General features: G+C 44.8%; 1 protein-coding gene across 1 annotated transcript; it reads left to right on the forward strand.

The window, feature by feature from the left end:
• The first annotated feature begins 21,664 nt into the window (after positions 1 to 21,664).
• LOC123424631 (nascent polypeptide-associated complex subunit alpha-like protein 1) lies at positions 21,665 to 24,637 on the forward strand. Its single transcript, XM_045108266.1, has 4 exons — positions 21,665 to 21,830; positions 22,853 to 22,946; positions 23,879 to 24,003; positions 24,098 to 24,637. Exons 1-4 carry the CDS (start codon positions 21,780 to 21,782, stop codon positions 24,434 to 24,436), a joined length of 609 nt encoding a protein of 202 aa, XP_044964201.1. The 5' UTR covers positions 21,665 to 21,779; the 3' UTR covers positions 24,437 to 24,637.
• The last annotated feature ends 2,391 nt before the right edge of the window (positions 24,638 to 27,028 follow it).

A 27,028-nucleotide genomic window follows, 5' to 3' on the forward strand; every position in this document is an offset into this window, starting at 1 on the left:
AGATCAAAACGCCTGATAGGACTTTGACAAAGCACATACCTTGATAAAGTTTTGAAGAGGTTCAAAATGGAACAGTCCAAGAAGGGGTTCTTGCCAGTTTTACAAGGTACGAGATTGAGTAAGACTCAGTGCCCACCAACTGATGAGGATAGAGAGCATATGCGCTCCGTCCCCTATGCTTCAGCCATAGGCTCTATCATGTATGCAATGTTGTGCACTAGACCGGACGTTAGCCTGGCCATAATTATGGCAGGTAGGTTCCAGAGTAATCCAGGAGTGGATCACTGGACAACGGTCAAGAATATCCTGAAGTACCTAAAAAGGACTAAGGAGATGTGGTAACGTGAGTCACTTCGTGGCCGAATGTCCCTATGAGAAAAGGGAAGACAACGGAGGCAAGCTCATTTGCAAAGACAAAACCAAATCATTTCCAATCAAGAACAACTTTGTGAAGAAACCTCACCCAAAGGGGATGGTGGCCCTTGAAGAGTATCCTTCAGATGATGATGATGATGATGATACAGTGGCAATGGCAATTGTTGCTATTGCCACTACCTCTCCCCAGAAGGTGTCTCTCTTCAACGCCCCCAACGAGAACCACATCACCAAGTGCCTCATGGCAAAAGATATCAATCAGGTAACTCCCATCATTAGGACCAACATTGCTTCTGCTCATTCATTGTTAAATTGTGTTGAAAATAGTGATGTTGGGGAACTTAATGAGCATGATCTTGACAAGTTTCTGTGCACTATTAAGGGAGAATCCAAGAAGCACTTTGTTGCTCTCTTGGAACAACTGGGTGAGGCCACTGACCTCATTGAGTCTCATGAGGAGACCATCTCTGAGCTTCAGGGACACAGTCGTGACTATGCCGATGAAATTGCCGAATTATCTAATGCTCTAGAAGAGGAGCGCACTCTTCGTTTGGCTCTGAATGTAGCAGACCCGCTGACTAAACCTCTTCCACGGCCAAAGCTGTTGGAAATATGCCCTAGAGGCAATAATAAATTAGTTATTATTATATTTCTTAGTTCATGATAATCGTTTATTATCCATGCTATAATTGTATTGATTGGAAACACAATACTTGTGTGGATACATAGACAAAACACTGTCCCTAGTAAGCCTCTAGTTGACTAGCTCGTTGATCAAAGATGGTCAAGGTTTCCTGGCCATAGGCAAGTGTTGTCACTTGATAACGGGATCACATCATTAGGAGAATCATGTGATGGACTAGACCCAAACTAATAGACGTAGCATGTTGATCGTGTCATTTTGTTGCTACTGTTTTCTGCGTGTCAAGTATTTATTCCTATGACCATGAGATCATATAACTCACTGACACCGGAGGAATGCTTTGTGTGTATCAAACGTCGCAACGTAACTGGGTGACTATAAAGATGCTCTACAGGTATCTCCGAAGGTGTTAGTTGAGTTAGTGTGGATCAAGACTGGGATTTGTCACTCCGTGTGACGGAGAGGTATCTCGGGGCCCACTCGGTAATACAACATCACACATAAGCCTTGCAAGCAATGTAACTTAGTGTAAGTTGCGGGATCTTGTATTACGGAACGAGTAAAGAGACTTGCCGGTAAACGAGGTTGAAATAGGTATACGGATACTGACGATCGAATCTCGGGCAAGTAACATACCGAAGGACAAAGGGAATGACATACGGGATTATACGAATCCTTGGCACTGAGGTTCAAACGATAAGATCTTCGTAGAATATGTAGGATCCAATATGGGCATCCAGGTCCCGCTATTGGATATTGACCGAGGAGTCTCTCGGGTCATGTCTACATAGTTCTCGAACCCGCAGGGTCTGCACACTTAAGGTTCGACGATGTTTTATGCGTATTTGAGTTATATGGTTGGTTACCGAATGTTGTTCGGAGTCCCGGATGGGATCACGGACGTCACGAGGGTTTCTGGAATGGTCCGGAGACGAAGATTGATATATAGGATGACCTCATTTGGTTATCGGAAAGTTTCCGGGCATTACCGGAAAAGTTTCGGGCTCATCGGTAGTGTACCGGGAGTGCCGGGAGGGGTGCCGGGGACCATCGGGAGGGGTGTCACGCCCCAAGGGGTCTCATGGGCTATGGGAAGAGATAAACCAGCCCCTAGTGGGCTGGAATAAGTTCCCACTAAGGCCCATAAGGTTTGAGAAGGAAAAAACACAAGGTGGAAAGAGTTTCCAAGTGGGAAGGTGGAATCCTACTCCAAGTAGGATTGGAGTAGGACTCCTCCACCTCCAATTTCGGCCAAACCTTTGGGTTTTGAGGCTGCCTCCTCCCCTCCCTCCCACCTATATATACGGAGGTTTTAGGGCTGATTTGAGACGACTTTCTCACGGCTGCCCGACCACATACCTCCATAGTTTTTCCTCTAGATCACGTTTCTGCGGAGCTCGGGCGGAGCCCTGCTGAGACAAGATCATCACCAACCTCCGGAGCGCCGTCACGCTGCCGGAGAACTCTTCTACCTCTCCGTCTCTCTTGCTGGATCAAGAAGGCCGAGATCATCGTCGAGCTGTACGAGTGCTGAACGCGGAGGTGCCGTCCGTTCGGTACTAGATCGTGGGACTGATCGCGGAATTGTTCGCGGGGCGGATCGAGGGACGTGAGGACGTTCCACTACATCAACCGCGATCTCTAATCGCTTCTGTTGTATGATCTACAAGGGTACGTAGATCGCTCATCCCCTCTCGTAGATGAACATCACCATGATAGGTCTTCGTGCGCGTAGGAAAATTTTTGTTTCCCATGCGACGTTCCCCAACAGTGGCATCATGAGCTAGGTTCATGCGTAGATGTCTTCTCGAGTAGAACACAAAAGGTTTTGTGGGCGGTGATGTGCGTTTTGCTGCCCTCCTTAGTCTTTTCTTGATTCCGCGGTATTGTTGGATTGAAGCGGCTTGGACCGACATTACTCGTACGCTTACGAGAGACTGGTTTCATCGTTACGAGTAACCCCCTTTGCTCAAAGATGACTGGCAAGTGACGGTTTCTCCAACTTTAGTTGAATCGGATTTGACCAAGGAGGTCCTTGGATGAGGTTAAATAGCAACTCATATATCTCCGTTGTGGTGTTTGCGTAAGTAAGATGCGATCCTACTAGATACCCCCGGTCACCACGTAAAACTTGCAACAACAAAATTAGAGGACGTCTAACTTGTTTTTGCAGGGTATGCTTGTGATGTGATATGGCCAACGATGTGATGTGATATATTGGATGTATGAGATGATCATGTTGTAATAGAAATATCGACTTGCACGTCGATGGTACGGCAACCGGCAGGAGCCATAGGGTTGTCTTTATAACTAACGTTTGTGCTTGCAGATGCGTTTACTATTTTGCTAGGACGTAGCTTTAGTAGTAATAGCATGAGTAGCACGACAACCCCGATGGCGACACGTTGATGGAGATCATGATGATGGAAATCATGGTGTGACACCGGTGACAAGAAGATCGTGCCGGTGTTTTGGTGATGGAGATCAAGAAGCACGTGATGATGGCCATATCATGTCACTTATGAATTGCATGTGATGTTAATCCTTTTATGCACCTTATTTTGCTTAGAACGACGGTAGCATTATGAGGTGATCTCTCACTAAAATTTCAAGACGAAATTGTGTTCTCCCCGACTGTGCACCGTTGCTACAGTTCTTCGTTTCGAGACACCACGTGATGATCGGGTGTGATAGACTCAACGTTCACATACAACGGGTGCAAAACAGTTGCGCACGCGGAACACTCGGGTTAAGCTTGACGAGCCTAGCATGTGCAGACATGGCCTCGGAACACATGAGACCGAAAGGTCGAGCATGAATTGTATAGTTGATATGATTAGCATAGAGATGCTTACCACTGAAACTATTCTCGACTCACGTGATGATCGGACTTGAGATAGTGGATTTGGATCATGTACCACTCAAATGACTAGAGAGATGTACTTTTTGAGTGGGAGTTCTTAAGTAATATGATTAATTGAACTAATTGTCATGAACATAGTCTAATGGTATTTGCGAATTACGATGTAGCTTGCGCTATAGCTCTACTGTTTTTATATGTTCCTAGAGAAAATTTAGTTGAAAGTTGATAGTAGCAAACTTTGCAGACTGAGTCTGTAAAACCGAGGATTGTCCTCGTTGCTGCACAGAAGGCTTATGTCCTTAATGCACCACTCGGTGTGCTGCACCTCGAGCGTCGTCTGTGGATGCTGTGAACATCCGACATACACGTTTCTGATTACTACACAATAGTTCAGTGCAAGATACTTAATGGCTTAGAAGCAAGGCGCCGAAAACGTTGTAAAACGTCAGGGAACATAAGTGATGTTCTAAAGAGATGAAATTGTGATTTCATGCTTGTGCCCTTGTTAAGAGGTACGAGACCTCCAACAAGATTCTTTGTCCACAAAGTAAAAGAGAAAAGCTCAATCGATGAGCGTGTGCTCAGATTGTTTGAGTACGACAATCACTTGAATCAAGTGGGAGTTAATCTTCCAGATGAGATGGTGATGGTTCTCCAAAAGACACTGCCACCAAGCTGTGAGAGCTTCGTGATGAACTATAACATATTGAGGATAGATACAATGATCCTTGAGCGATTCGTGATGTTTGACACTGCGAAAGTAGAAATCAAGAAGGAGCGTCAATAGTTGATGGTTTGTAAAACCACTAAGTTTCAATAAAGGCAAGGGCTAGAAGGGATACTTCGTGAAACGGCAAAACAGTTGCTGCACTAATGAAGAGACCCAATATTAAACCCAAACCCGAGACTAAGTGCTTCCGTAATGAGGGGAACAATCACTGAGGCGGAGCAACTCAAGATACTTGGTAGATAAGATGGCTGGCAAAAGTCGAAAGAAGTGTATTTGATATACATGATGTTGATGTGTACTTTACTAGTACTCCTAGTAGCACGAGGGTATTGGATACCAGTTCAGTTGCTAAGTGATTAGTGACGCGAAATGAAAGCTACGGCATAAACGGAGACTAGCTAAAGGCGAGGTGACGATACGTGTTGGAAGTGTTTCCAAGATTGATATGATCAAACGTCGCACGCTCCCTCTATCATCGGGATTGGTGTTAAACCTAAATAATTGTTATTTCGTGCTTGCGTTAAACATGAACATGATTGGATCGTGTTTATTGCAATACGATTATTCATTTAAAGAGAATAATGGTTACTCTATTTTCTTGAATAATCACCTTCAATGGTTTATTGAATCTCGATCGTAGTGTTACACATGTTCATGATATTGGTGCCAAAAGATACGAGTTGATGATGATAGTACCACTTACTTGTGGCACTGCCGCTTAAGTCATGTTAGTATAAATTGCATGAAGAGGCTCCATGCTGATGGATCTTTGTACTCACCTGATTTCGAATCACTAGTGACATGCAAATCATACCACATGAGCAAGGCCTTGTTTTCATTGAGATGAAATAAGATAGTAACTTGTTGAAAGTGATACATTTTGATGTATGCAGTCCAATGGGTGCTGAGGCACGTAGTGGATATCATTATGTTCTTACTTCACTGACGATTTGAGTAGATACAGGAGTATTTACTTAATGAATCACAAGTCTGAAATGTTGAAAAGTTCAATTCCGTTTTAGAGTGAAGTTCGTCGTAACAAGAGGATAAACTGTCTACGATATGATCATGGAAATGAATATCTGAGTTATGAGTTTTGGTACGCAGTTAAGACAATGTGGAAATTGTTTCGCAGTTCATGCCACCTGGAACATCATAGTGTGATGATGTGTCTGAACGTCATAGCCACGCACTATTTGGTATGGTGCATACTATGATGTCTCTTATCGAATTACCACTATCGTTTATGGGTTATGCATTAGAGACAACCGCACTCACTTTAAATAGGGCACCGCGTATTTCCGTTGAGATGACACAGTATAGACTGAGGTTTAGAGAAATCTAAACTGTCGTTTCTTGAAAGTTTGGGGCTTCGACACTTATGTGAAAAAGTTTCAGTCTGATAAGCTCGAACCCAAAGCGGATAAATGCATCTTCATAGGATATCCAAAACAGTTGGGTACATCTCCTATCTCAGATCCGAAAGCAAAGTGTTTGTTTCTAGAAACGGATCCTTTCTCGAGGAAAGGTTTCTCTCGAAAGAATTGAGTGGGAGGGTAGTAGAACTTGATGAGGTTATTGAACCATCACTTCAACCAGTGTGTAGCAGGGTGCAGGAAGTTGTTCCTGTGGCGCCTACACCAATTGAAGTGGAAGCAGATGATGGTGATCATCAAGCATCGGATCAAGTTACTACAAGCCTCGTAGGTTGACAAGGTCGCATACTACTACAGAGTGGTACGGTAACCCTGTCTTGGAGGTCATGTTGTTGAGCAACAGTGAACCTACGAGTTATGGAGAAAGCGATGGTGGGCCCAGATTCTGACAAATGGCTGGAAGCCATGAAATCCGAGAGAGGATCCATGTATAAAACAAAGTGTAGACTTTGAAAGAACTACTTGATGGTCATAAGACTATTGAGTAAAGATGGATCTTTAAAAGAAGACAGACGATCATGGTGATAAGTCACTATTAAGAAAAGCTCGACTTGTCGCAAAGATGTTTTCGACAAGATCAAACAGTTGACTATGATGAGACTTTCTCACTCGTAGCGATGCTAAAGGTCTGTTGGAATTATGTTAGTTGTTGATGCATTATTTATGAAATATTGCACGTAGGATGTCAAAACATTGTTTTCTCGACGGTTTCCTTGAGCAAACATTGTATGTGATACAACCAGAAGGTTTTGACGATCCTAAAGATACTAACAAGTATGCAAGCTCCAGTGATCCTTCAATGGACTGGTGCAAGCATCTCGGAGTTGGAATATACACTTTGATGAGATGATCAAAGATTTTGGGTTTGTACAAGGTTTATGAGAAACTTGTATTTCCAAAGAAGTGAGTGGGAGCACTATAGAATTTCTGATAGGTATATGTGGTTGACATATTGTGGATCAGAAGTAATGTAGAATTTCTGTAAAGCATACAAGGTTGTTTGAAAGAAGTTTTCAAAGGAGTACCTGGATTACGCTACTTGAACGTTGAGCATCAAAGATCTATGGAGATAGATCGAAAGCGCTTAATAGAAGTTTCAACAAGATGCATGCCTTGACAAGTTTTTGAAAGAGTTCAAAATAGACCAGCAAAGAAGGAGTTCTTGGTTGCGTTGTGAGGTGTGAATTTGAGTAAGACTCAAAACCCGACCACGGCAGAATAAAGAGAATAGACGAAGGTCGTCTTCTATGCCTTAGCCGTAGAATCTAAAGTATGCCATACTGTGTACCGCACCTGAAGTGTGCCTTGACTCAAAGTATGTTGAGAGGTACAGAGAGTGATCCATGATTGAATCACTAGCAGCGGTCGAAATTTATCCTTAGTAACTAATGGACTAAGGAATTTTTCTCGATTATGGAGGTGGTTAAAGAGTTCGTCGTAAAGGGTTACGTCGATGCAAGCTTTGACACTAATCCGAATAACTATGAGTAGTGAAACGGATTCGTATAGTAGAGTAGATATTTGGAGTATTTCCGAATAGCACGTAGTAGCAGCATCTATAAGATGACATAAAGATTTGTAAAGAACGCACGGATCTGAAAGTTTCAGAACCGTTGACTAAAACCTCTCTCACGAGCAAGACGTGATCAGACCCCATAACTATATGGGTGTTGGATTCGTTGGAATCACATGGTGATGTGAACTAGATTATTGACTCTAGTGCAAGTGGGAGACTGTTGGAAATATGCCCTAGAGGCAATAATAAATTAGTTATTATTATATTTCTTAGTTCATGATAATCGTTTATTATCCATGCTATAATTGTATTGATTGGAAACACAATACTTGTGTGGATACATAGACACAACACTGTCCCTAGTAAGCCTCTAGTTGACTAGCTCGTTGATCAAAGATGGTCAAGGTTTCCTGGCCATAGGCAAGTGTTGTCACTTGATAACGGGATCACTTCATTAGGAGAATAATGTGATGGACTAGACCCAAACTAATAGACGTAGCATGTTGATCGTGTCATTTTGTTGCTACTGTTTTCTGCGTGTCAAGTATTTATTCCTATGACCATGAGATCATATAACTCACTGACACCGGAGGAATGCTTTGTGTGTATCAAACGTCGCAACGTAACTGGGTGACTATAAAGATGCTCTACAGGTATCTCCGAAGGTGTTAGTTGAGTTAGTGTGGATCAAGACTGGGATTTGTCACTCCGTGTGACGGAGAGGTATCTCGTGGCCCACTCGGTAATACAACATCACACATAAGCCTTGCAAGCAATGTCACTTAGTGTAAGTTGCGGGATCTTGTATTACGGAACGAGTAAAGAGACTTGCCGGTAAACGAGGTTGAAATAGGTATACGGATACTGACGATCGAATCTCGGGCAAGTAACATACCGAAGGACAAAGGGAATGACATACGGGATTATACGAATCCTTGGCACTGAGGTTCAAACGATAAGATCTTCGTAGAATATGTAGGATCCAATATGGGCATCCAGGTCCCGCTATTGGATATTGACCGAGGAGTCTCTCGGGTCATGTCTACATAGTTCTCGAACCCGCAGGGTCTGCACACTTAAGGTTCGACGATGTTTTATGCGTATTTGAGTTATATGGTTGGTTACCGAATGTTGTTCGGAGTCCCGGATGGGATCACGGATGTCACGAGGGTTTCCGGAATGGTCCGGAGACGAAGATTGATATATAGGATGACCTCATTTGGTTACCGGAAAGTTTCCGGGCATTACCGGAAAAGTTTCGGGCTCATCGGTAGTGTACCGGGAGTGCCGGGAGGGGTGCCGGGGACCATCAGGAGGGGTGTCACGCCCCAAGGGGTCTCATGGGCTATGGGAAGAGATAAACCAGCCCCTAGTGGGCTGGAATAAGTTCCCACTAAGGCCCATAAGGTTTGAGAAGGAAAAAACACAAGGTGGAAAGAGTTTCCAAGTGGGAAGGTGGAATCCTACTCCAAGTAGGATTGGAGTAGGACTCCTCCACCTCCAATTTCGGCCAAACCTTTGGGTTTTGAGGCTGCCTCCTCCCCTCCCTCCCACCTATATATACGGAGGTTTTAGGGCTGATTTGAGACGACTTTCTCACGGCTGCCCGACCACATACCTCCATAGTTTTTCCTCTAGATCACGTTTCTGCGGAGCTCGGGCGGAGCCCTGCTGAGACAAGATCATCACCAACCTCCGGAGCGCCGTCACGCTGCCGGAGAACTCTTCTACCTCTCCGTCTATCTTGCTGGATCAAGAAGGCCGAGATCATCGTCGAGCTGTACGTGTGCTGAACGCGGAGGTGCCGTCCGTTCGGTACTAGATCGTGGGACTGATCGCGGGATTGTTCACGGGGCGGATCGAGGGACGTGAGGACGTTCCACTACATCAACCGCGTTCACTAACGCTTCTGCTGTACGGTCTACAAGGGTACGTAGATCACTCATCCTCTCTCGTAGATGGACATCACCATGATAGGTCTTCGTGCGCGTAGGAAAATTTTTGTTTCCCATGCGACGTTCCCCAACAGCTAGGTGATATTGAGGTTCACTTCATCCACACTGAAGAGCAACTTGCAGATATTTTCACTAAGCCTCTAGATGAAGCAAGGTTCCGGGAGTTAAGGCATGAGCTAAATATCATTGATTCAAGTAATGTGGATTGAAACTAGGCATATTGCACCTCACTTTACATTCCATCTTGGTCTAGATGTAGGCATGGACATAGGGGGGGTGTTGTTCTCTTAATGAACTTTCCCTCCCCCCATTATGCATAAATCAATCTAGTCTCTCATTTTAGCCATTGTCAAATGGCACTTGTGCTTCAAAGACGAGCATTGGTCATGAACCCAAGGATAATTCTTCGCGGTGTCATCCCATTGTCTCGAACATAGGTGGCCTCGGCCACTGCCCCTTTCTTTTGTATAGAAGAAAGGATATACAATGACAAGTCAGTACATTTTTCTAGGTGCTATCTCGTTTTTACTTACTTGTCATTTGCCCAAGTTCTTCTCTTATCCTAGGCCGCGTTGTGACATTTGCAGCGGTACTACCGCCAGGACCCCAGCGGTACTACCGCCAGGGGTAGCCGTACTACCGCCAGGACCCCCGGTACTACCGCTAGGAATAGCGGTACTACCGCCAGGATCCCAATCTAACACGACCGGCTAGGAAATTTTTGGGGCTGTCTCAAGGGGGAGCGGTACTACCGCCAGGACCCCAGCGGTACTGCCGCTGCATCCAACGGTACTACCGCTGGCCCGTACCCCTTGGGCTATATAAAGGAGGGGGAGCCCGTTTTTCTCAGCCTGTTTCTTCTTTCTCGCGGCTCCTCCCTCCCCTAGCCTGAAATCCCCCTGTTTGGATCTCGTTTCGTGGAGCTCCTTCTCTCCGTTGGATTGGAAGGGTTGCTCCACCTTTCCTTCCTCCTCCAAGGTCCATGAATCCCTGTAAAGCTCCTCCCCTTCTTCTATTTGGTTGATGTTCTTTTCTAGGGTTAGGAACATTGGGGATTGGATCCATGTCTTTGATCGTGTGCCTTGTTCTTGGATGGCATGAAGGAGATATTTGAGTGGAGTGTAGGTCCTATGAATAGTTGTTGATTATGTTGCCATGCCCTAGGATTTACTTGTTTTAGATCTAGCACTTGAACTATGTTTGGATTAGATCTAGAACTTGCTCTCTCTTGCCTAGGCATGTACTTATTTCGGTGTTACATGTGATCCTCATGTGAGTAGGGATGGGGTGGTGTTCTTAGTGCTCATATACAGCCCATGCCCTCGTAAAATTCGTGTAGCCCTATGCATGAGGTCTATTTTTATCTGTCAGATCTGAAAGTCAAACCCCAGCGGTACTACCGCCAGGGGTAGCGGTACTACCGCTAGGACCACAGCGGTACTACCGCCAGGGGTAGCGGTACTACCGCCAGGGGTAGCGGTACTACCGTCAGGAGGATTCACTGTGCATTCTTTTCACGTGCTTGGCAATGAGTGTTTATTTTTCTGCTTTTTCTAGTTCATTGCCTTGACTCTTTTTGTCGCTTATTTTTGCTGTGTGCTTTGTGTCACAGGTAGTTCTCGCCGTTCGAACCCCCCAAGGGACACGCAGTCAAAGCAGTTTCGCAACCCAGAGGCTCCCGAGGGTCTGCCACCTCAGATCTTCAACCCAAAAGGCAGTCCTTCAAGAAGTCCGCAAGCAAGGACAAGAGGATCAATGTCCGAACAATGTCCCCCAAGGACTTTCTGCGGTTTCGCACTCAGAACCATTATCTCAACGAGAGGGCTGTGATCAAGGATGTTGACCATGTCTGGGCAAAGGATCAGTGCAGGATCTACCGTGATGTTGTCGCGCACTTCAAGAAAAACTATGTCTCCGTTCAGTGGATTGACCTAGCTCATCTTCAGCGGAACCTGGACTATTTTGGTGATGCCCTCTCTCTGATTGACAAACTGGGCATCAAGGACATCATCACTTACAAGACAGATTTTGACCCCACTGCTGTTGCTCAGTTCTATGTCACGGTCCACTTCTCTCCTGATGAAGAGCGCTCTATGGTGTGGATGACTAGGACTCAGAAGATGACCGGTACCTGGCGTGAATTCATGCAATTCCTCAACATTGACTTCCAGGGAGCTGACACTCCACTTGGGTTGCGTCCTCATGCTGCAGCCCCCACCGATAGGGCCCCCGCAAAGGACAGATTGCAGAAGCTCTATGTGAGGAGGGGTGTGCTCCCCAAGCATCTGGACATCATGCATCGGATCCTTCGTAACACCCTCTTCCCTCGCATTGGTAACTTCGACGAGGTTCATGGCTCCTTGGCTGAGATGCTGCTGCTTTGTGAGGAGGCTATGTCTAAGGAGTCTGCCCCTCTGGATATTTCTGATGTAATGTTCACGGAGCTCTGGAACTGCATCATCATGCGTAAGGTTCCCATCTACGGGCCCTATCTGTTCGCATATATTCGTCATAAGTGGCAAGAGGCTTTTCCGGAGGAGGTGCTCTACGCTCAGTCTAACTACATTGTGCACGACCCGATCAAGCTTCGTGTCAAGGAGAAATGGGCCAACCCATCAACTTCCTCTCAGCACATGGATACTGACACAGAGACTGCTACTGACAGAGGAACCGCCTCTCAATCCCGCTCTTCTGCCATGCCATCTTGGGCCATCAAACTGCAGGATAAGATGAAGACTCTATTCTGTATGTAGGCTAAGGGTCAGTACCAGACGCACGTGGCTCAGAAGGAGAGCCGCCAGAGGCACAAGCGTGTTCTCAGGACTCTTGATGTGGACATCTCCAGCGGATCAGAGGACGACATCACTCCAGAGGCTACTTGGATGCAGGCTCAGGGATACCGGTGGTCTGGCGATGAGGCGGAAGAGGAGGAGCAGGACGATCAGGAGGCTACCGACGATTCTGGCGATGCTGAGGATGAGGAGTAGCTACCTTTGGCATTACGTGTGCCCCTTTTTGGTGTCTTGTGCCAAAGGGGGAGAGAGTCTAGGAGCTGGATTTGCTTTCATAGTCGAACTTTGCTTTGCTTTGCTTTCTTTTGTGTGGTTTGCTTCGAACTTGGTTTGCTTCTAGTTTGCTATCATTTGTGAGACATGAACTTATGAGAGATTTATTTCCATCATATGTTGTGAGTCATATGCCCCGTATTGTCATATATCTCTATCTTTTTGTTCTCATATTATTCTCTATGCAAATCTGGTATTGTCATCAATCCACCAAAAAGGAGGAGATTGTTGGGGCATAGTTTATGCCTAAGTAATTTTGGTGATTGATGACAGTATCGTAAAGGACTAACCGTGTGTGTTAAGGTTTCAGATAACACACGTCAACGGCACAAGACGACTCGTCTCCTCATTCATGAAACGGAAGCACGGCGCTCTCTATGATTCTCTTTATTTGAGTCATAGGAAAGCCGTACTATTAAGAAGGGATCCGTAGTGAAAAGGTTTGGGTGGAATCTATCTTTGCACGCGCACAATTCACATATTCTCCCCTACCTTCGTCTTTGGTGCGGCCCCCGCCACTTTGTTTCTTGTCTCTTTGCAAAATGGTCCCCATCGGCAGTACCGCTGGCCCTAGCGGTAGTACCGCTGGACTGCTAGCGATAGTACCGCTGCAGCCAGCGGTAGTACCGCTAGCTGGCGGTAGTACCGTCCCTGGTCAGCGGTAGTACCGTTTGCCTAGCGGTTGTTCGTGGACAGACCATTTTGCGAAGACTTTCTTGGCGGTAGTAGTGCTTTTGCACTACTAGGGGCCCAGCGGTAGTACCGCTGGGGTCAGCAGTAGTACCGCTGGAGTCCCAGCGGTAGTACCGCTGCATCCAGCGGTAGTACCGCCAGGCGGCGGTAGTACCGCCCCTGGTCAGCGGTAGTACCGGTGGAGTGCCAGCGGTAGTACCGCTGCAGCCAGCGGTAGTACCGCTGGAGCTCGGGCAGAGAGTGGGAAAACGGTCTGATTCCCCCCCCATACCATATAAAGGGTTCTTCGAGCTGAGGAACCTCATCTCTTACCTCTCTAAGCTCCATTGTTGTGCCCCAAGCTCAAAAGTGTCCGATATCTCTCCCTAGTCAATCAAACGTGTTGATTCTTTAGGGATTGGTTGAGAAGGCTTAGATCCACACTTCCACCAAGAGAAAAGTTGATTCCCCCACCAATCCCTTGCGGATCTTGTTACTCTTGGGTGTTTGAGCATCCTAGACGGTTGAGGTCACCTCGAAGCCATATTCCATTGTGGTGAAGCTTCATGGTCTAGTTGGGAACCTCCAAGCTTTGTGTGGAGTTGCCCAACCTTATTTGTAAAGGTTCGGTCGCTGCCTTCAAGGGCACCTATAGTGGAATCACGGTACCTTGCATCGTGCGAGGGCGTGAGGAGAATACGGTGGCCTTAGTGGCTTTTGGGGAGCATTGTGCCTCCACACCGCTCCAACGGAGACGTACTTCCTGTCAAAGGGAAGGAACTTCGGTAACACATCCTCGTCTCCATCGGTTCCACTTGTGGTTATCTCTATCCTTTACTTTGTATTTGCTTATGCTTGTGACTATATCTTACTTGTCTTAATAACTCTCGTTGTTAGCTTCTTTAGGGTTCACTTCATTGTCGTATTATTTGTGAACCCGTATGTTGTTTACCTTAACTTGCTAAGATTATTTAAAATGTAGTCATTGTCTATTCACCCCCCCCCCCCCTCTAGCCAACCATATCGATCCTTTCACATTGTGTATTCGTAACGCGAAAATGAAACCACTGCATTTGTAATGCCAAACAGGTTGGCGTATGACGAGTATACTCAATATCGCCATTAACTAACCCAATGAGCACCTAATACCTCATTAAGCTGCCCCGTTTCAGTAGCAGACAAATCGATCAGGCCAATGCCAGAACCGAATATTATGAATCGAACATGGATCATGGTGTATCGGCGTGACCCTCCCGAATAAGACCTTGTTCGATTAATCCACCGTCCAAATGAATTGAAGTGGATTGAGAAAGAATGAGATAAAATTTGTATTAGATGAGATTTAATCCTCGTCAATCCATGCGAATCCCTCTTATTTTGGATGGAATCGAACAAAGCATAAATGGAGTGCACCCAAGCATGCATTCTTTCGCTGCTGCTTGCGCCATCAGATCTTCTGTGTCCCTGCTGTACAACACTAAAGCTAAGCTAGGATCTCCAATAATCGAAGCCACCGCATTATTACTCGTTAAATTAGCAAAGTTGAAGTGCTAACAAACTTGCAATTGTGTCAGATTTGGGCCATCAACCAGAGATCGCGTGGCCAAAAAGAATTGCATATCTGCTGTATGGAGCACATCACATCCATCACCCATGGTTAAATTACAGTACTGGTTTAGCTAGCACGCTGCTGTCATGCCCTAATTTTCTCACCAGGAGGGAAGATTCCTTACATTTGATCAGCCATATGCATATGGTTGTCGTTGCCTAGGTTCGAAAATCAATGTCATGGTTAGGCTGATCGTAATGGAAGTATCTAGATAGTATCATACGTATCAACTAAACAAATTTTGATGATATGACATAGAATTTTTAAAAAGATGAATATCATATCATGATACTATAGCATAGTACTAAATAATGAACTACTATGTGTCACACATGATAATAAATGAACTATCTATTTTTTGATAAAGAGTATATATTAATATCGAGGAGATACCAATTACACCCAGCCTCTGCAACAACGCAATGCCCTAATGGCATGACGGATGCACACAGCCAAAAAACAAAGAAGAAACTAAAAAAAAGAAAAGTCCAGCTACAGAGTTTCAGTACTTGCAACAGCAGCACAACCACCACCAAGACAACGCCTGATGTTCAAGTACTCAAAAAACGACGCCTCCAAAAAGGAAACAGTGCACAAGCACCATCGTCACCCGATCATAAATCTTGGGTTTCACCCTGGAGATCATGTGCGCTCTCAAAGCAATGTCTTCAATAAGACCATTGTCAGGCACAACCAATTAAGGCAGACCTTGGATTTTCATCGTGAAAGGTAGGACCTTGAACTTCACTTATGATGTCACCCCCACTTACATACCACTGCTACGAATCCCGAAACTCCAAGTAAATTCTTTAACGCCGTAGGCTATAATCGCCAGTATTAGTCCTCCAATCTTGGCTTTCATGACATTCTCCTTCTCTGATTTTACCATAGAGTAAGATATCTCCTAATGGAACCAGATAGCAGAGCTTCGCGCCGCTCCCTCCTTAATGGAGAACCAATGGGCACGACCGAATTCCACCCGATCCAGCAATCTCGAGGCATAACACGCCCATGGAAGTTCGACGGCGGAGCCTTCCGGAACCCGCCACTCCGACCAGACAAGAAAGTTCGTGTATCAGGCAGATCTTCGTCTTGGCGCAAGAGGAACACTAGGACCGTCGCCTTTATTAAAGCACGCCAGCAAGCCCCACCATTGCCATAGGTTTGCACCATCACCTTCGGCCATGACCGCCCGTCCGTCCCTGTCAACCCATCCACGCCTCCCTTTGGCGCGTCGACAAACGCCGCGCATGGGCTAGCGTCGCCGTCTCGCTGCCTGACCTCCACTGCGCCGCTAAGGAGCCGAATTCCCCGCTCGAAGGGATCCAGCAGGCTACGCAGAGGACGCGGCAGCCGGGCGGAGGAAGGGGGCACCACAACCGGCTGGGGATGCCCCAGATCCAATCGGGGTGGACGGGGACAACGTCCCAGGAGTCGGGGCGAGGCCACCCACGGCAGCAGCTAGTCGGGGAAGAGGCCACCGAGGAGTCGCTCGGGAAGGTCGCCTACGTCGCGAGGAGCGAATCTGGGGATGGGGTGTGTCAGGAGAGTAGCTGGGCACGCGGGAGGGGGTGAGGGGAAGAACCGCCCTGCCGCTGCCATCACAGGGCTCGAAGCAGCTTCACTGGCCGGCCCTCCAGCGACGGCGACGCGGGCTAGGCTGGAGGAAAGGTGGCCGGCCGGCGGCGGCTGGGTTCCCCCCGAGTCGCCCGGGGCGGACGACGCGAGGGGCGGACGCGAGGGGCGGGAGTTGAGATATCTATCTATCTATGATACTAACATATCATACTATGCATACCTGGCCATCTCCGGCCCGGCCCAGCCTACCCGCCCAAGCTCGGCCCAAAAATTCAGGGCCTAGGCCCGACGGGCTTGCCCGTGAGCCGGGCTTAGGTCTGTGTTTTGAGACCGCCAACAGGGCCGGGGTAGGTTTGGACTTGGCATATTGAGATTTTAAGAAAGAGGTCCGACTCGAGGCCCTAGGCCTGATGGGCTTTCCAACAGATGGGCAGGACTTGGGCTTGAAAAGTGGACCTGATGGTCGGACATGGGCCTTAGTTTTTTGTTATTAGCTTTTTTTAGGATCGGATGACTAAATATAACTAAGGATGTACTATCATACACTAATATCATATGCATGCTATCAATATATGATGTTTCTCATTACAACGAATCTATCAAAAGTTTAAGACTATATCTGGACGGCATACGCGTATGTTCGGTAGTTAGCTGCAGAAGAAACAGTGGGTCAAAATTTAAGCAGAAGAAACAGCGAGTCAAAATCAAGCTGTCCGTTTCTTGTTCATGTGGTACTTGATTAATCAGCAACTTTTCGGCTGTGCTGTAGTATGCCGAATTGTTTAAGGGTTGCACCGCTACCTGTGTATGGTCAACCTTCCTGGCTTGGCTTAATTTGGGAGTAATTTCTGGTTGACAAAGTCTGCCTGGTTAGCTAGTTGGCCGGAGGTCAAAATCTCGTCGGCTTAACTTCAGATCGGAACGAGTTGACCTTATATGCATCGCCGTACGGCCGGGAGGGGCAGACAGAAAGGGTCGTCGGTTCGATGATGTACAATGATCCGTATCCATTTTCGTTCATAAGTTTTCCAGAAATGAGGCCCCATCATCTTGGAATCAATCGGTCCACATTCGAGAAGCAGATCGAGGCGATCGGATTTGCTGTGTGTAATAAAGTAAGGCGCAGGAGCTTGGAATCAAATGGTTAACTGGTCCATACTTATGTGTCTGTCAGCGACAGGGGATCGATCGCGTATGCTCTTGGAGAACAATGATCTGCATCTGCTGCTGATCTTCTCGTCAATCATGCATGGGACATGGGAGGAGGTGCATGCTAGGTGATGTACGTGGAGAGGCAGGTGCATAGATTCAGTGGACGACGGAGTAGGATATCTACAAGCTATTTTAAAAAACATTTCCTTGAAGATACTTAGCATTGGTCAATGGTCATCGGATATACGCAGGGCCGGCCCATAGGCCGGGGCAACGGGGCGCCCGCCCTGGGCCCTTGAGAGGTAGGGGCCCTGACTCAGGTAGTAGCACAGTATACGTTTTATGATATTTCTTTCTTAGATCCATAAAAATAAGAGAAAAACAAGAAAAAACAATAAGACCTGACGTGGTTTTAGTTCAAAGACCATTAATCTATGTTATGTACTAAATTGCTCTCAGATTACAATATATTTTGATTTTTTTTGTCCACATGGGTTCCATTTTATTTTCTCGTCCGAGGGTTCTAAATATGTATGGACAGGTCCTGGATATATGTACTAACGTACACGTAGGTGTTTTAGTACGTGTGATCGATAAATTGCTACGCGATAGACACCACCGAGGCCATCCCCTGGTTCCATGGAGCTTTGGAGCATCTTCAGTCACGACTTACAAATTCGGACTCTCAAACGTCTGCGGACGTATCCACGCAGAATCTGAAGCATGTACTGTATTTTTGATTGATATAAGCAAGTATATATGTATAATGTATTTGGCACACCTTCCTATCAGCGGTCATATTCAAATTCTGGCTCCGACATTGCTGATGTGTCTCCTATTTATCCGTCCGCGTAGTAACACTTTTTATTATTTTGTCAGATGTTCGATCACTTATATGTGATTGATAAAGAGGAAGGGAAAGAAAAAATGAATAAACAAAATAAAAGGGGGGGTCGGGACGGGGTCGCGTCCTATATGTGACGGACTGACCGGGCGCGTCCAGTCCCGTCCGTGAGTCCTCATATCCTCCTCATATTTAAGATGAATATGAGGATCCGCGGACAGCCCGAACATATAGGAATGAAATGAGGGGTCCGGTTGGGTCATGTTTTTCTTCTTTCTCATGTCCGATCATGATTGGACGCATCCGCACACGTATGGGGATCATTTAAGGGGTCCGGCTGTAGATGCTTTTAACACACTTACTGCTAGGGATATAACCCCGTCGTATAACCGTCCTATTGGGCTGGGTCGTGTCATGGCGGCTTAGAGTTTGCACTCAAGATGGGCCTTGGCGTTGTCAGAACTCAGAACAGAGTTACAAGGCAGGCTTACAGAGTAAGTCGACAGTCGGCCCAAGACATAAAGACGGCGGCTCATGGCTCACGAGGTGGAGAGACATGTCGGGTCACGAATTATAACGTGACCCGGATTCTTGTAAGCATAGGGTCTCGACTTGTATATAAAAATGAGTCCTTAAGACCAATAGACTTAAGTTACAATCCATCGAAAGATAGGTCAGACGAATCTGCTCCCTTGTAATCGATACCATCATTAATATGCATAAAATAGGACGTAGCCTTTTACCTCCATCAGAGGGGCCAAACTTGGATAAACTAGTCTCTCATTCCCGATCAATCCATTTGAGTCGTCACATAAGGGCGATGGTGTCACACTTAAGTTCTTTCATGAGGACGTCTATCGTGACAAAATCACAACACTTATGTAACTCACTCACTATGGATCGGTCGACATATATTAATGTGTATGTAAGACAACGTAGTTGGATATTTGTAGGTTTCAATCGCCAGAAATCAGTGTCAGCTTGTCAGCGTCGATGCACGGGACAAAGGTGGCGATCGGCCCGGCATCATGTAGTTCACTCTAAAAAAATGTTTAATACGTGACGTTCTATCTCGGTTTCGTTTTCTTTGGGCACCACTATGTCTCGGTGTAAGCAAGATAGAGGGAAGCCTCGCCTCGGGACAGCTCCAGATGGGCCAGGCCAGCCGAGCGGGAAGGCTACCCCGCCTCATTTTTCTATCTTTTTACGCTTTTTTATTTTGTTTATACTTTAAAATATACTGAATATGTAAATTTAAAAACACTTTATTGAAAACATTTAAAAAATATTAGCCAAGGATTGGAAAAATGCTTAATGCATACAGAGAAAATGATTTTAAAAAATGATCACGAATTCAGAAAAGGTTAATCAAGCATTTACAAAACATTTGAACAAGGATTTGAAAATTTTTAAATGTGCTTAGAATTTTTTTGAAAATGTATTGGAGAAATTGTTTTGATCACGTATAATTTTTTGATCAATAATTTAATAAAACTGTTGAACACATATTTGAAAAATGTCAATCAAGCATTTAACCATATATTAAAATAATGAATAGTTTTGACATGTATATAAAAATGCTAATCAAGCATTGGAAAAAATGTTGACCATGTATTAGAAAATGCCAATCTTCTTTTCAAGAAATGTTAATCTTATTTTTTGAATTTTTTTAATCAAACACTGGAAAATTTAAAAAGTCTTTTATTGGTAAAATAGGAGGAACCTGATCTACTAATAAACTTGTACTAGTATCGATCTGCAAAAAGATGGAGCACGCACTACATGACTGGATTTTGTACGGGAGGCGGAGCTCAGTGTGGTCCGGTACTGAATATTTGTGCACCGATGTATGGAATTCTAAGCGGACTCGAAATCCTAAGGACGGCGGAGAACGGATTGCTCTGGTATCGGTGCTGTGCGCCCGATCTTTAATTCATAATGTACCGTAGTACTTGTTTTTCCTAATCCGTTTGACACAAACACAAGAAATTGGTGGATAGTTCAGCAGCCTGGTAGAAATTTTCCTCCTAATTTCAGTAGCCTAACATCAGTTGAGGGAGGGGAGGTCGCCGACGGGCTGCCGCGGAAGAGTTGGGCAGCAAAAAAAATGACTTTTTTTGCGGGTGACAAGACTATCTTTCGTTCTCCAAACAACTACGTATTCCCTACAAAGTACTCCTAAAAAAGCTCTTATATATTTCCTACGTACCTAAATATTTGTTGTTGGAAACGCTAATACAAATTCCTTCAACTATAAATATTGTGATTTATGATACAGAGAAAGTATTATGCTAGTGAACAGTAACTGCCCTACAAAAGCATATACGACTCAATCTCTTAAATTGTGTTTTTTTGACCATGTCTCTCACGGAAACAAATTTGTGCCTCTCGCGTAAGCAAAACCACGCCTATCATGGAAAAAACGTGTTTTTTTTGTTCCAAGAAAATTCGTGCCTCTTACGAAAGTAAATCCGTATCTCTCGCAAAAGCAAAAATATGCCTCTCCAGAAAGAGAAAAACGTGCTTTTTTTGTTTCCAAAAAACACAGCCGTGTCTTTCATAAAAGAAAAAAACATGTCTCTCAAGAATGAAAGAAACGTGTTTTTCACGCAACAAATCAATATTTTTTGTCATCCAAAAGCTAATAAAGGCTATTAAAAAAACCGAAACACCTAAAAAACAAGAAAAAATCATTTAAAAAACCATGCGGAAAAATAAAAATAAAAAACAAAATCCAAAGGAAAAGCCCAATGCGTGACACGTGACAATGGCTGAGAACGCGTCACGTGACGATGCCTGAAAGTGACCCTTGGAATGCTCCCGAAGCAATGCTCCTCAGATAAGTGGCTCTCACTACGAATTAGTGAAAAAGAGAAGTCGCTCTCACTGTAAACCACTCCCTCCGTTTCTAAATATAAGTTTTTTTAAACATTTTATTAGGTGAATACATACGAAGCAAAATGAGTGAATCTATATTTTTAAATATGTCTATATACATCCGTATGTGGTCCCTTAATGAAATGTGTAAAAAAAAACTTATATTTAGGAACAGATGGAGTACATGAGTGAAAATGAGGCACGATCGGTAGATTGCCAAGACGGGCCAAGAATACGGCCATGAGCATTTCCAAATCGATCGGCAAACTGGCCCAAATTGCACGGTCAGGCCCACCAGTTTACACCCACCAGAGAATGAATATAGCTTCAAAAAAGAAAAAGGAAAACAAAAAGGACACGAGTCGTCTTCCTGCCGTGCCGTCGCAGCCTCTCCTCTCCCGCTCCCAAGCACCTCCTAGGGTTTTTTACTTTCCCCTCCGGCAAGCCTTTACCGGCGCGCCACCATGACGGTCGCCGACCTGCTCCGCGCCCAGCCTGAGGAGCACAAGATCGAGGTGATCCTCCGTTCCGACCCCTCCCCCTCTCCGATCTGGTGCCGTGGTTCACCTGGAAAATCCTTCGCCTCGCTCCCTCACATTTCAATGATTATAAAAATAATAAAGAAACGAAATTCTTCGCCTCTCTTGCTCGTTCGTCCCCTGGATCGGCCTGTTCCGTTACGGCGGTGGCGTTGTAGCGCTAGATCTCGTCTGCCGATGTCGCCTAGGTCGCACAGCTCTGGGTCCAGGACTCTGTCATGGCCTCATGGGTGGCCAACCTGATGGTGCTCGTGTCTTCGTCCTTAAATTCTGGTAATCCGAGTTTTCACAGTGAAGGGCGGCGGGTCAGGCCAACCCAGGCCTCCATCAACCTCCACCCGAGGGTTCGATAGCATGCACGGGATTCATCATCCTCACTTGTCCAGCTCGGAGTTTAATTTCCCTTTACTTGTTTTGCCCGTTATCCTAATTGTGTACAGCTTGTGGTTCCCTTTCAGAGCAATCTCTGGTATTGCAAACTGAAATGCTATTGCTTTGTCTTATGGACACAAATCTGGAAGGGATCTTAATCGAGCATAGATAAATCGTCCACCTTTGATGATTTCTACAGTAGAAATGAGGCCTTGCTTGTTTGTCATTACCTTTCCATGTCGATTAGTAACCTAAGTATCTTGCGCGTATGCTTATATGAGTTATGGCATTTTTTCCTGTACCAACAATGTAAATGTGTGAGCATACTTTCTCTTGTCAAAGCAGACAGCAGTCCCTTGTAATGTACAAACTCTTCCTTTTTTATTTTTGTTTTGCTTTTGGAGTGCCATTTCCTTTTATCTTGTGCTGATGCTACTTAGTACGTACTGACATCTTCATGCCGGGAAGATAATACTATGAGTAGATTGTTTACCGTTTTTTTCATTTCTGCATATGGCCAACTCTGTTTCTCCTCCTCTGCATATCCCCTGTTCCGAGGCAGCGCTGTTTAGTGTTTAATACGTATGACGATCAAGTAACATGATATTTGGAATGCTTATTCTCAGGAAGATGAGCCTATCCTTGAGGATGATGATGACTACGATGAAGACGATGATGAGGATGAGGATGAGGATGAAAAAGATGACGATGATGTTGAGGGTATGTTAAAATTCTGTAGTTCCTTCTATTTAGTTCAAGCAGCCGCTTAGTTGCAGATAAGCTGCCTCCCTACATAAATTCAGACATCTGAAGTTATGCCAGTACCAAAATTTTAAATTAAACGGTGCTTATTGAACTGCTGAATCAGTGGATTATTTTGTTTCTCTTGGGCTAAATTTTTGCATTTTCATTATCCAGAATTTGTTATCTGATCTGTTCCTCAATGATGCGAACTCCATACTTACCTATTTTGGTTCACTTTGACCTGTTTATTTGAAGATTAGACACCGACCAGTTTGTACTCTCTAATATTCTGTCCTTTCTGAACCATCGCTATGCCTTTGTGGTTTATAGTCTTATTTGTTTCGGAACTGTATCATATTCACTTATTCTTGAATTATTCAGCACTGCTCATTTACACAATTTATAGTTTCTTGAGTACTTCCTGTCATTTGTATATAATATTCACCTCTGTACTGAGGTGGCACCTTGTACAGTTTCAACTTGCATTAACATATACATGAATGTTCAGTTGTAGCATTTAGTTTGATAGCAACAAATCCTAAATGTAAAATCTTGCTTTTGCAAGTATAATTTTGGTAGGCGAATCATTCAATGCATTTAGTATGAACTGATGCTGGAATTTCCATTATAGGAGTTGGTAATCCTTTGTACGTTACCCTAAGTGGCAAAACTAAGATCTTGTTTAAATTCCAAAAATCAACAATGGATCCCAAGAAGGCTTGATTGCAGTCATAGTTTCTGTTCAATCTTGCTTGAGAAAAGTTTAAGTGTTGTATGAATGTTACACTTGTCATTTCCAATGATTACAGATAATAATCCATGATGTGAACTATGTCTAGTTGTAGAATTCTGGGCTTATGCAATATTTTGACAACCTGACATTATGCGTCTGTGCTTTCTGGGACTAGGAGGTGATGCTAGTGGAAGATCTACACAGAGTAGGAGTGAGAAGAAGAGCAGGAAAGCTGTGGAGAAGCTTGGCATGAAGGCCATTACTGGTGTGAACCGTGTAACTATCAAAAAGAGCAAGACCGTGAGCATCTTAACCACTTCACGCCATATTTCCCTGTAGTATAATTATATGCTGGTGGTTGTCCCATTTTCTTGACTTCTCTACACAATTGCAGGTGACGTATGTCCTCTCCAAGCCAGATGTCTTCAAGAGCTCGCGCTCAGAAACCTATGTCATGTTTGGGGAGGTTAAGCTCGAGGACGTGAACACTGAACTTCTGCAGACACAAGCGGCAGAGCAGTTCAAGACGCAGGGCCCGAGCGGCGTCATCTCGAAGGATGAGCCGTCCATGGCAGCAGCCCAGGACGACGAGGAGGTCGATGAGACTGGTGTTGACAAGAAGGACGTCGAGCTCGTGATGATGCAGGCCTCCGTGTCGAGATCCAGGGCTGTGGAGTCGCTCAAGGCTGCGGATGGCGACATCGTCAGCGCCATCATGGAGTTGACTAACTAGGTGCTGGAAGGTGGAGTTGTGTCCTGATAATAGGAGGTTGGGTCGAAGCAGTCTTTTGGTCATGTCATCTTGAATGTTGTAGTTGCGGAACTGGAGGCTCTGTGCCTGTTGAAAGTTGAAACTAGGTTTTGAAGGTGTTTTAGCATGTGATGATCAACAAACTGATTGCTCTTATGGGAAAATCTGAAATTTTGCTACAAATGGATGTCATCCTGTGTTTCAAAAGATATGCCATTCTATCTAGCCTTTGGGTTTTGTTCCTAACTACAGCCATTGTGAGATTTTGAGACAGCTTTCAAGTGGGTTTTGCCACATGGATCGAAACAAGCTAAGGACGACATAGATTTTGTGAGATGAGCTTGGGTTGTAGTCGAGGGGGAAAAGAGGCAAAAGAAGAAAAAAAAGGTTTTGTCCAGTTTTTACAGCATGAAATTTCTCACCCACTTCTCCATTTCTGCACATGGCTATCTCACTGTGGACGGGTTTTGGCTGATCCGTTCCTGTCTATTCGACCCCGCACCTCTGCGTGAGTACATGCGGGTCGCGTCGGTGCCAACACATCCGGCGCCTGTTGACTGGCGAGGCGGTGGGCAATGTAGCGTTTCGGTTCGCACCAACGTGAGTTGCGGAGGCCGTTGGGTTGTGGTGGAGGGAAGGGCCGGCGAGCACGACTACTGGGTGCACGCGTGGTGCCTTCACGACGGTGTCATCACAACCTGAGATTTACAGCTGTAGAGATAATAAGGAGATTGAACCAGAATATCTCCTAGCTTCTAACTATTGATACGTTTTAGTCCCATGATTAAAAGTAGTGAGACTAAAACTTGCTAACCTCACTCATGCTTGAATTCAAATACTAAAGAGACTAAAATCAAGTTAATGAACGTTTATTATCCTTCCTCTCCAGACTAATAGAGAGAGTTAAATGAGGAGAGAGAGGACTAATCCACATTTTAGTAGGGGTTCCCTTGACTAAAAAGTTTTAGTCCTAAGACTAGTTTTAACTCCTCTTTAGTCAGGGGTGCTTGAAACTTTAGCCTTTTAAAGAGACTATTTTTAGTCAGACTAAAATAAATTCCTTGAATCCAAGCAGGGCCTGACTTGACACCCAAGCCGGAGCCTTGTAGTACATGAATAACGTGACAAGTACAATATGTTAACACTTTCCCTTGATTTAAACTTCTCAAGTTTAGATTACGCTTAAATTATTCAAAGGATCTTGTGGGCAATGCTTTTTTAAAGCCATGTGCAACTCGATCTCTTGAGGGAACAAACAGAATCACCAATTCCTTTCTAGCAATCCTCTCTTTGACAAAGTGATAATCAATTTTAGTGTGTTTAGTTCTTACATGAAAAACAAGGCTAGTAGAAAGATATGTGGCACCAAGGTTATCACACAAAAACATGGAATTTGTGTATGACATATTCCAAGCTCCTTGAGTAAGGACTTAACCAATATAATCTCAGTTGTTGCATTGGCCAGTGCCTTGTATTCCGCTTCGGTGCTTGATCTTGACATTGTTGCTTGTTTCTTTACACATCATAAGATTAAATTTGGTCCAAAGAAGACCACAAAGGCACCAGTGGACCGTCTGTCATCCAGACAGCCTGCCCAGTTAGAGTCAGAGAATGCACTGACAAGAGTAGACGGTGACTTGCTGAATGTTAACACAACACTCAAAGTATGTTTCATATATCTCACAATACGTTTAGCAGCAGTCCAATGAGCTAAAGTAGGTGCATGAAGATATTGACACACTTTATTTACTGCAAAAGAAATGTCAGGCCTAGTGAGAGTCAAATACTGAAGTGCACCCACCAAACTTCTATACTTGGTATCATCCTCTTAACTCAAAGGTATGCCTTCTACAAGAGACAATATTTCAGAACTGGATAGGGGTGTTGGAGATGGTTTAGAACCTTGCAACCCTACCTTGTTCAAAAGATCAGTTGCATATTTTTCTTGAGAGAGATGCAAACCACCTTCACTGTTTTTCTTTACCTCAATGCCAAGGAAAAAATGAAGATCACCAAGGTCCTTAAGAGCAAACTCTGAGTTCGGATCTTCGAGAAGAGTTGTAACTGTCTCACTTTATGAACTAGTGACAATAATGTCATCCACATAAATAAGTACAAAGACGACCGTGTGGGACTTATTGTAAACGAACACTAATGTATAAGATTTTGAGGGAACAAAGCCAAGCACTTATAATTAGGAGCTGCTACGTCTCCAACGTATCTATAATTTTTTTAATGTTCCATGCTATTATGTTATCATTTTAGATCACTTTTTAGGCAGTTATTATCAATTTATATTATTTTTGAGCACTAACCTATTGACCCAGTGCCCAGTGCCACTTGTTGTTTTCTGCGTGTTTTTCCACTTTTCAGGTTCCAGTATCAAACGAAGCCCGGTTGACTTGAAACTTTTTGTGAATTTTTTCTGGACCAAAAGAAGACCGTGGAGCATCGGAAGAAGGCCGAGAGGCATACGAGCCCCCCACAAGCCATCAGACCACGACCTGGGGGTGTGACCTGATGGCTTGTGGCCGCCTCGTGGCTCTCCCGACCCCGTTCTCTGGCTTACAAATT

The sequence above is a fragment of the Hordeum vulgare genome, chromosome 2H (assembly GCF_904849725.1).
Source record: "Hordeum vulgare subsp. vulgare chromosome 2H, MorexV3_pseudomolecules_assembly, whole genome shotgun sequence".
Lineage (NCBI taxonomy): Eukaryota > Viridiplantae > Streptophyta > Magnoliopsida > Poales > Poaceae > Hordeum > Hordeum vulgare.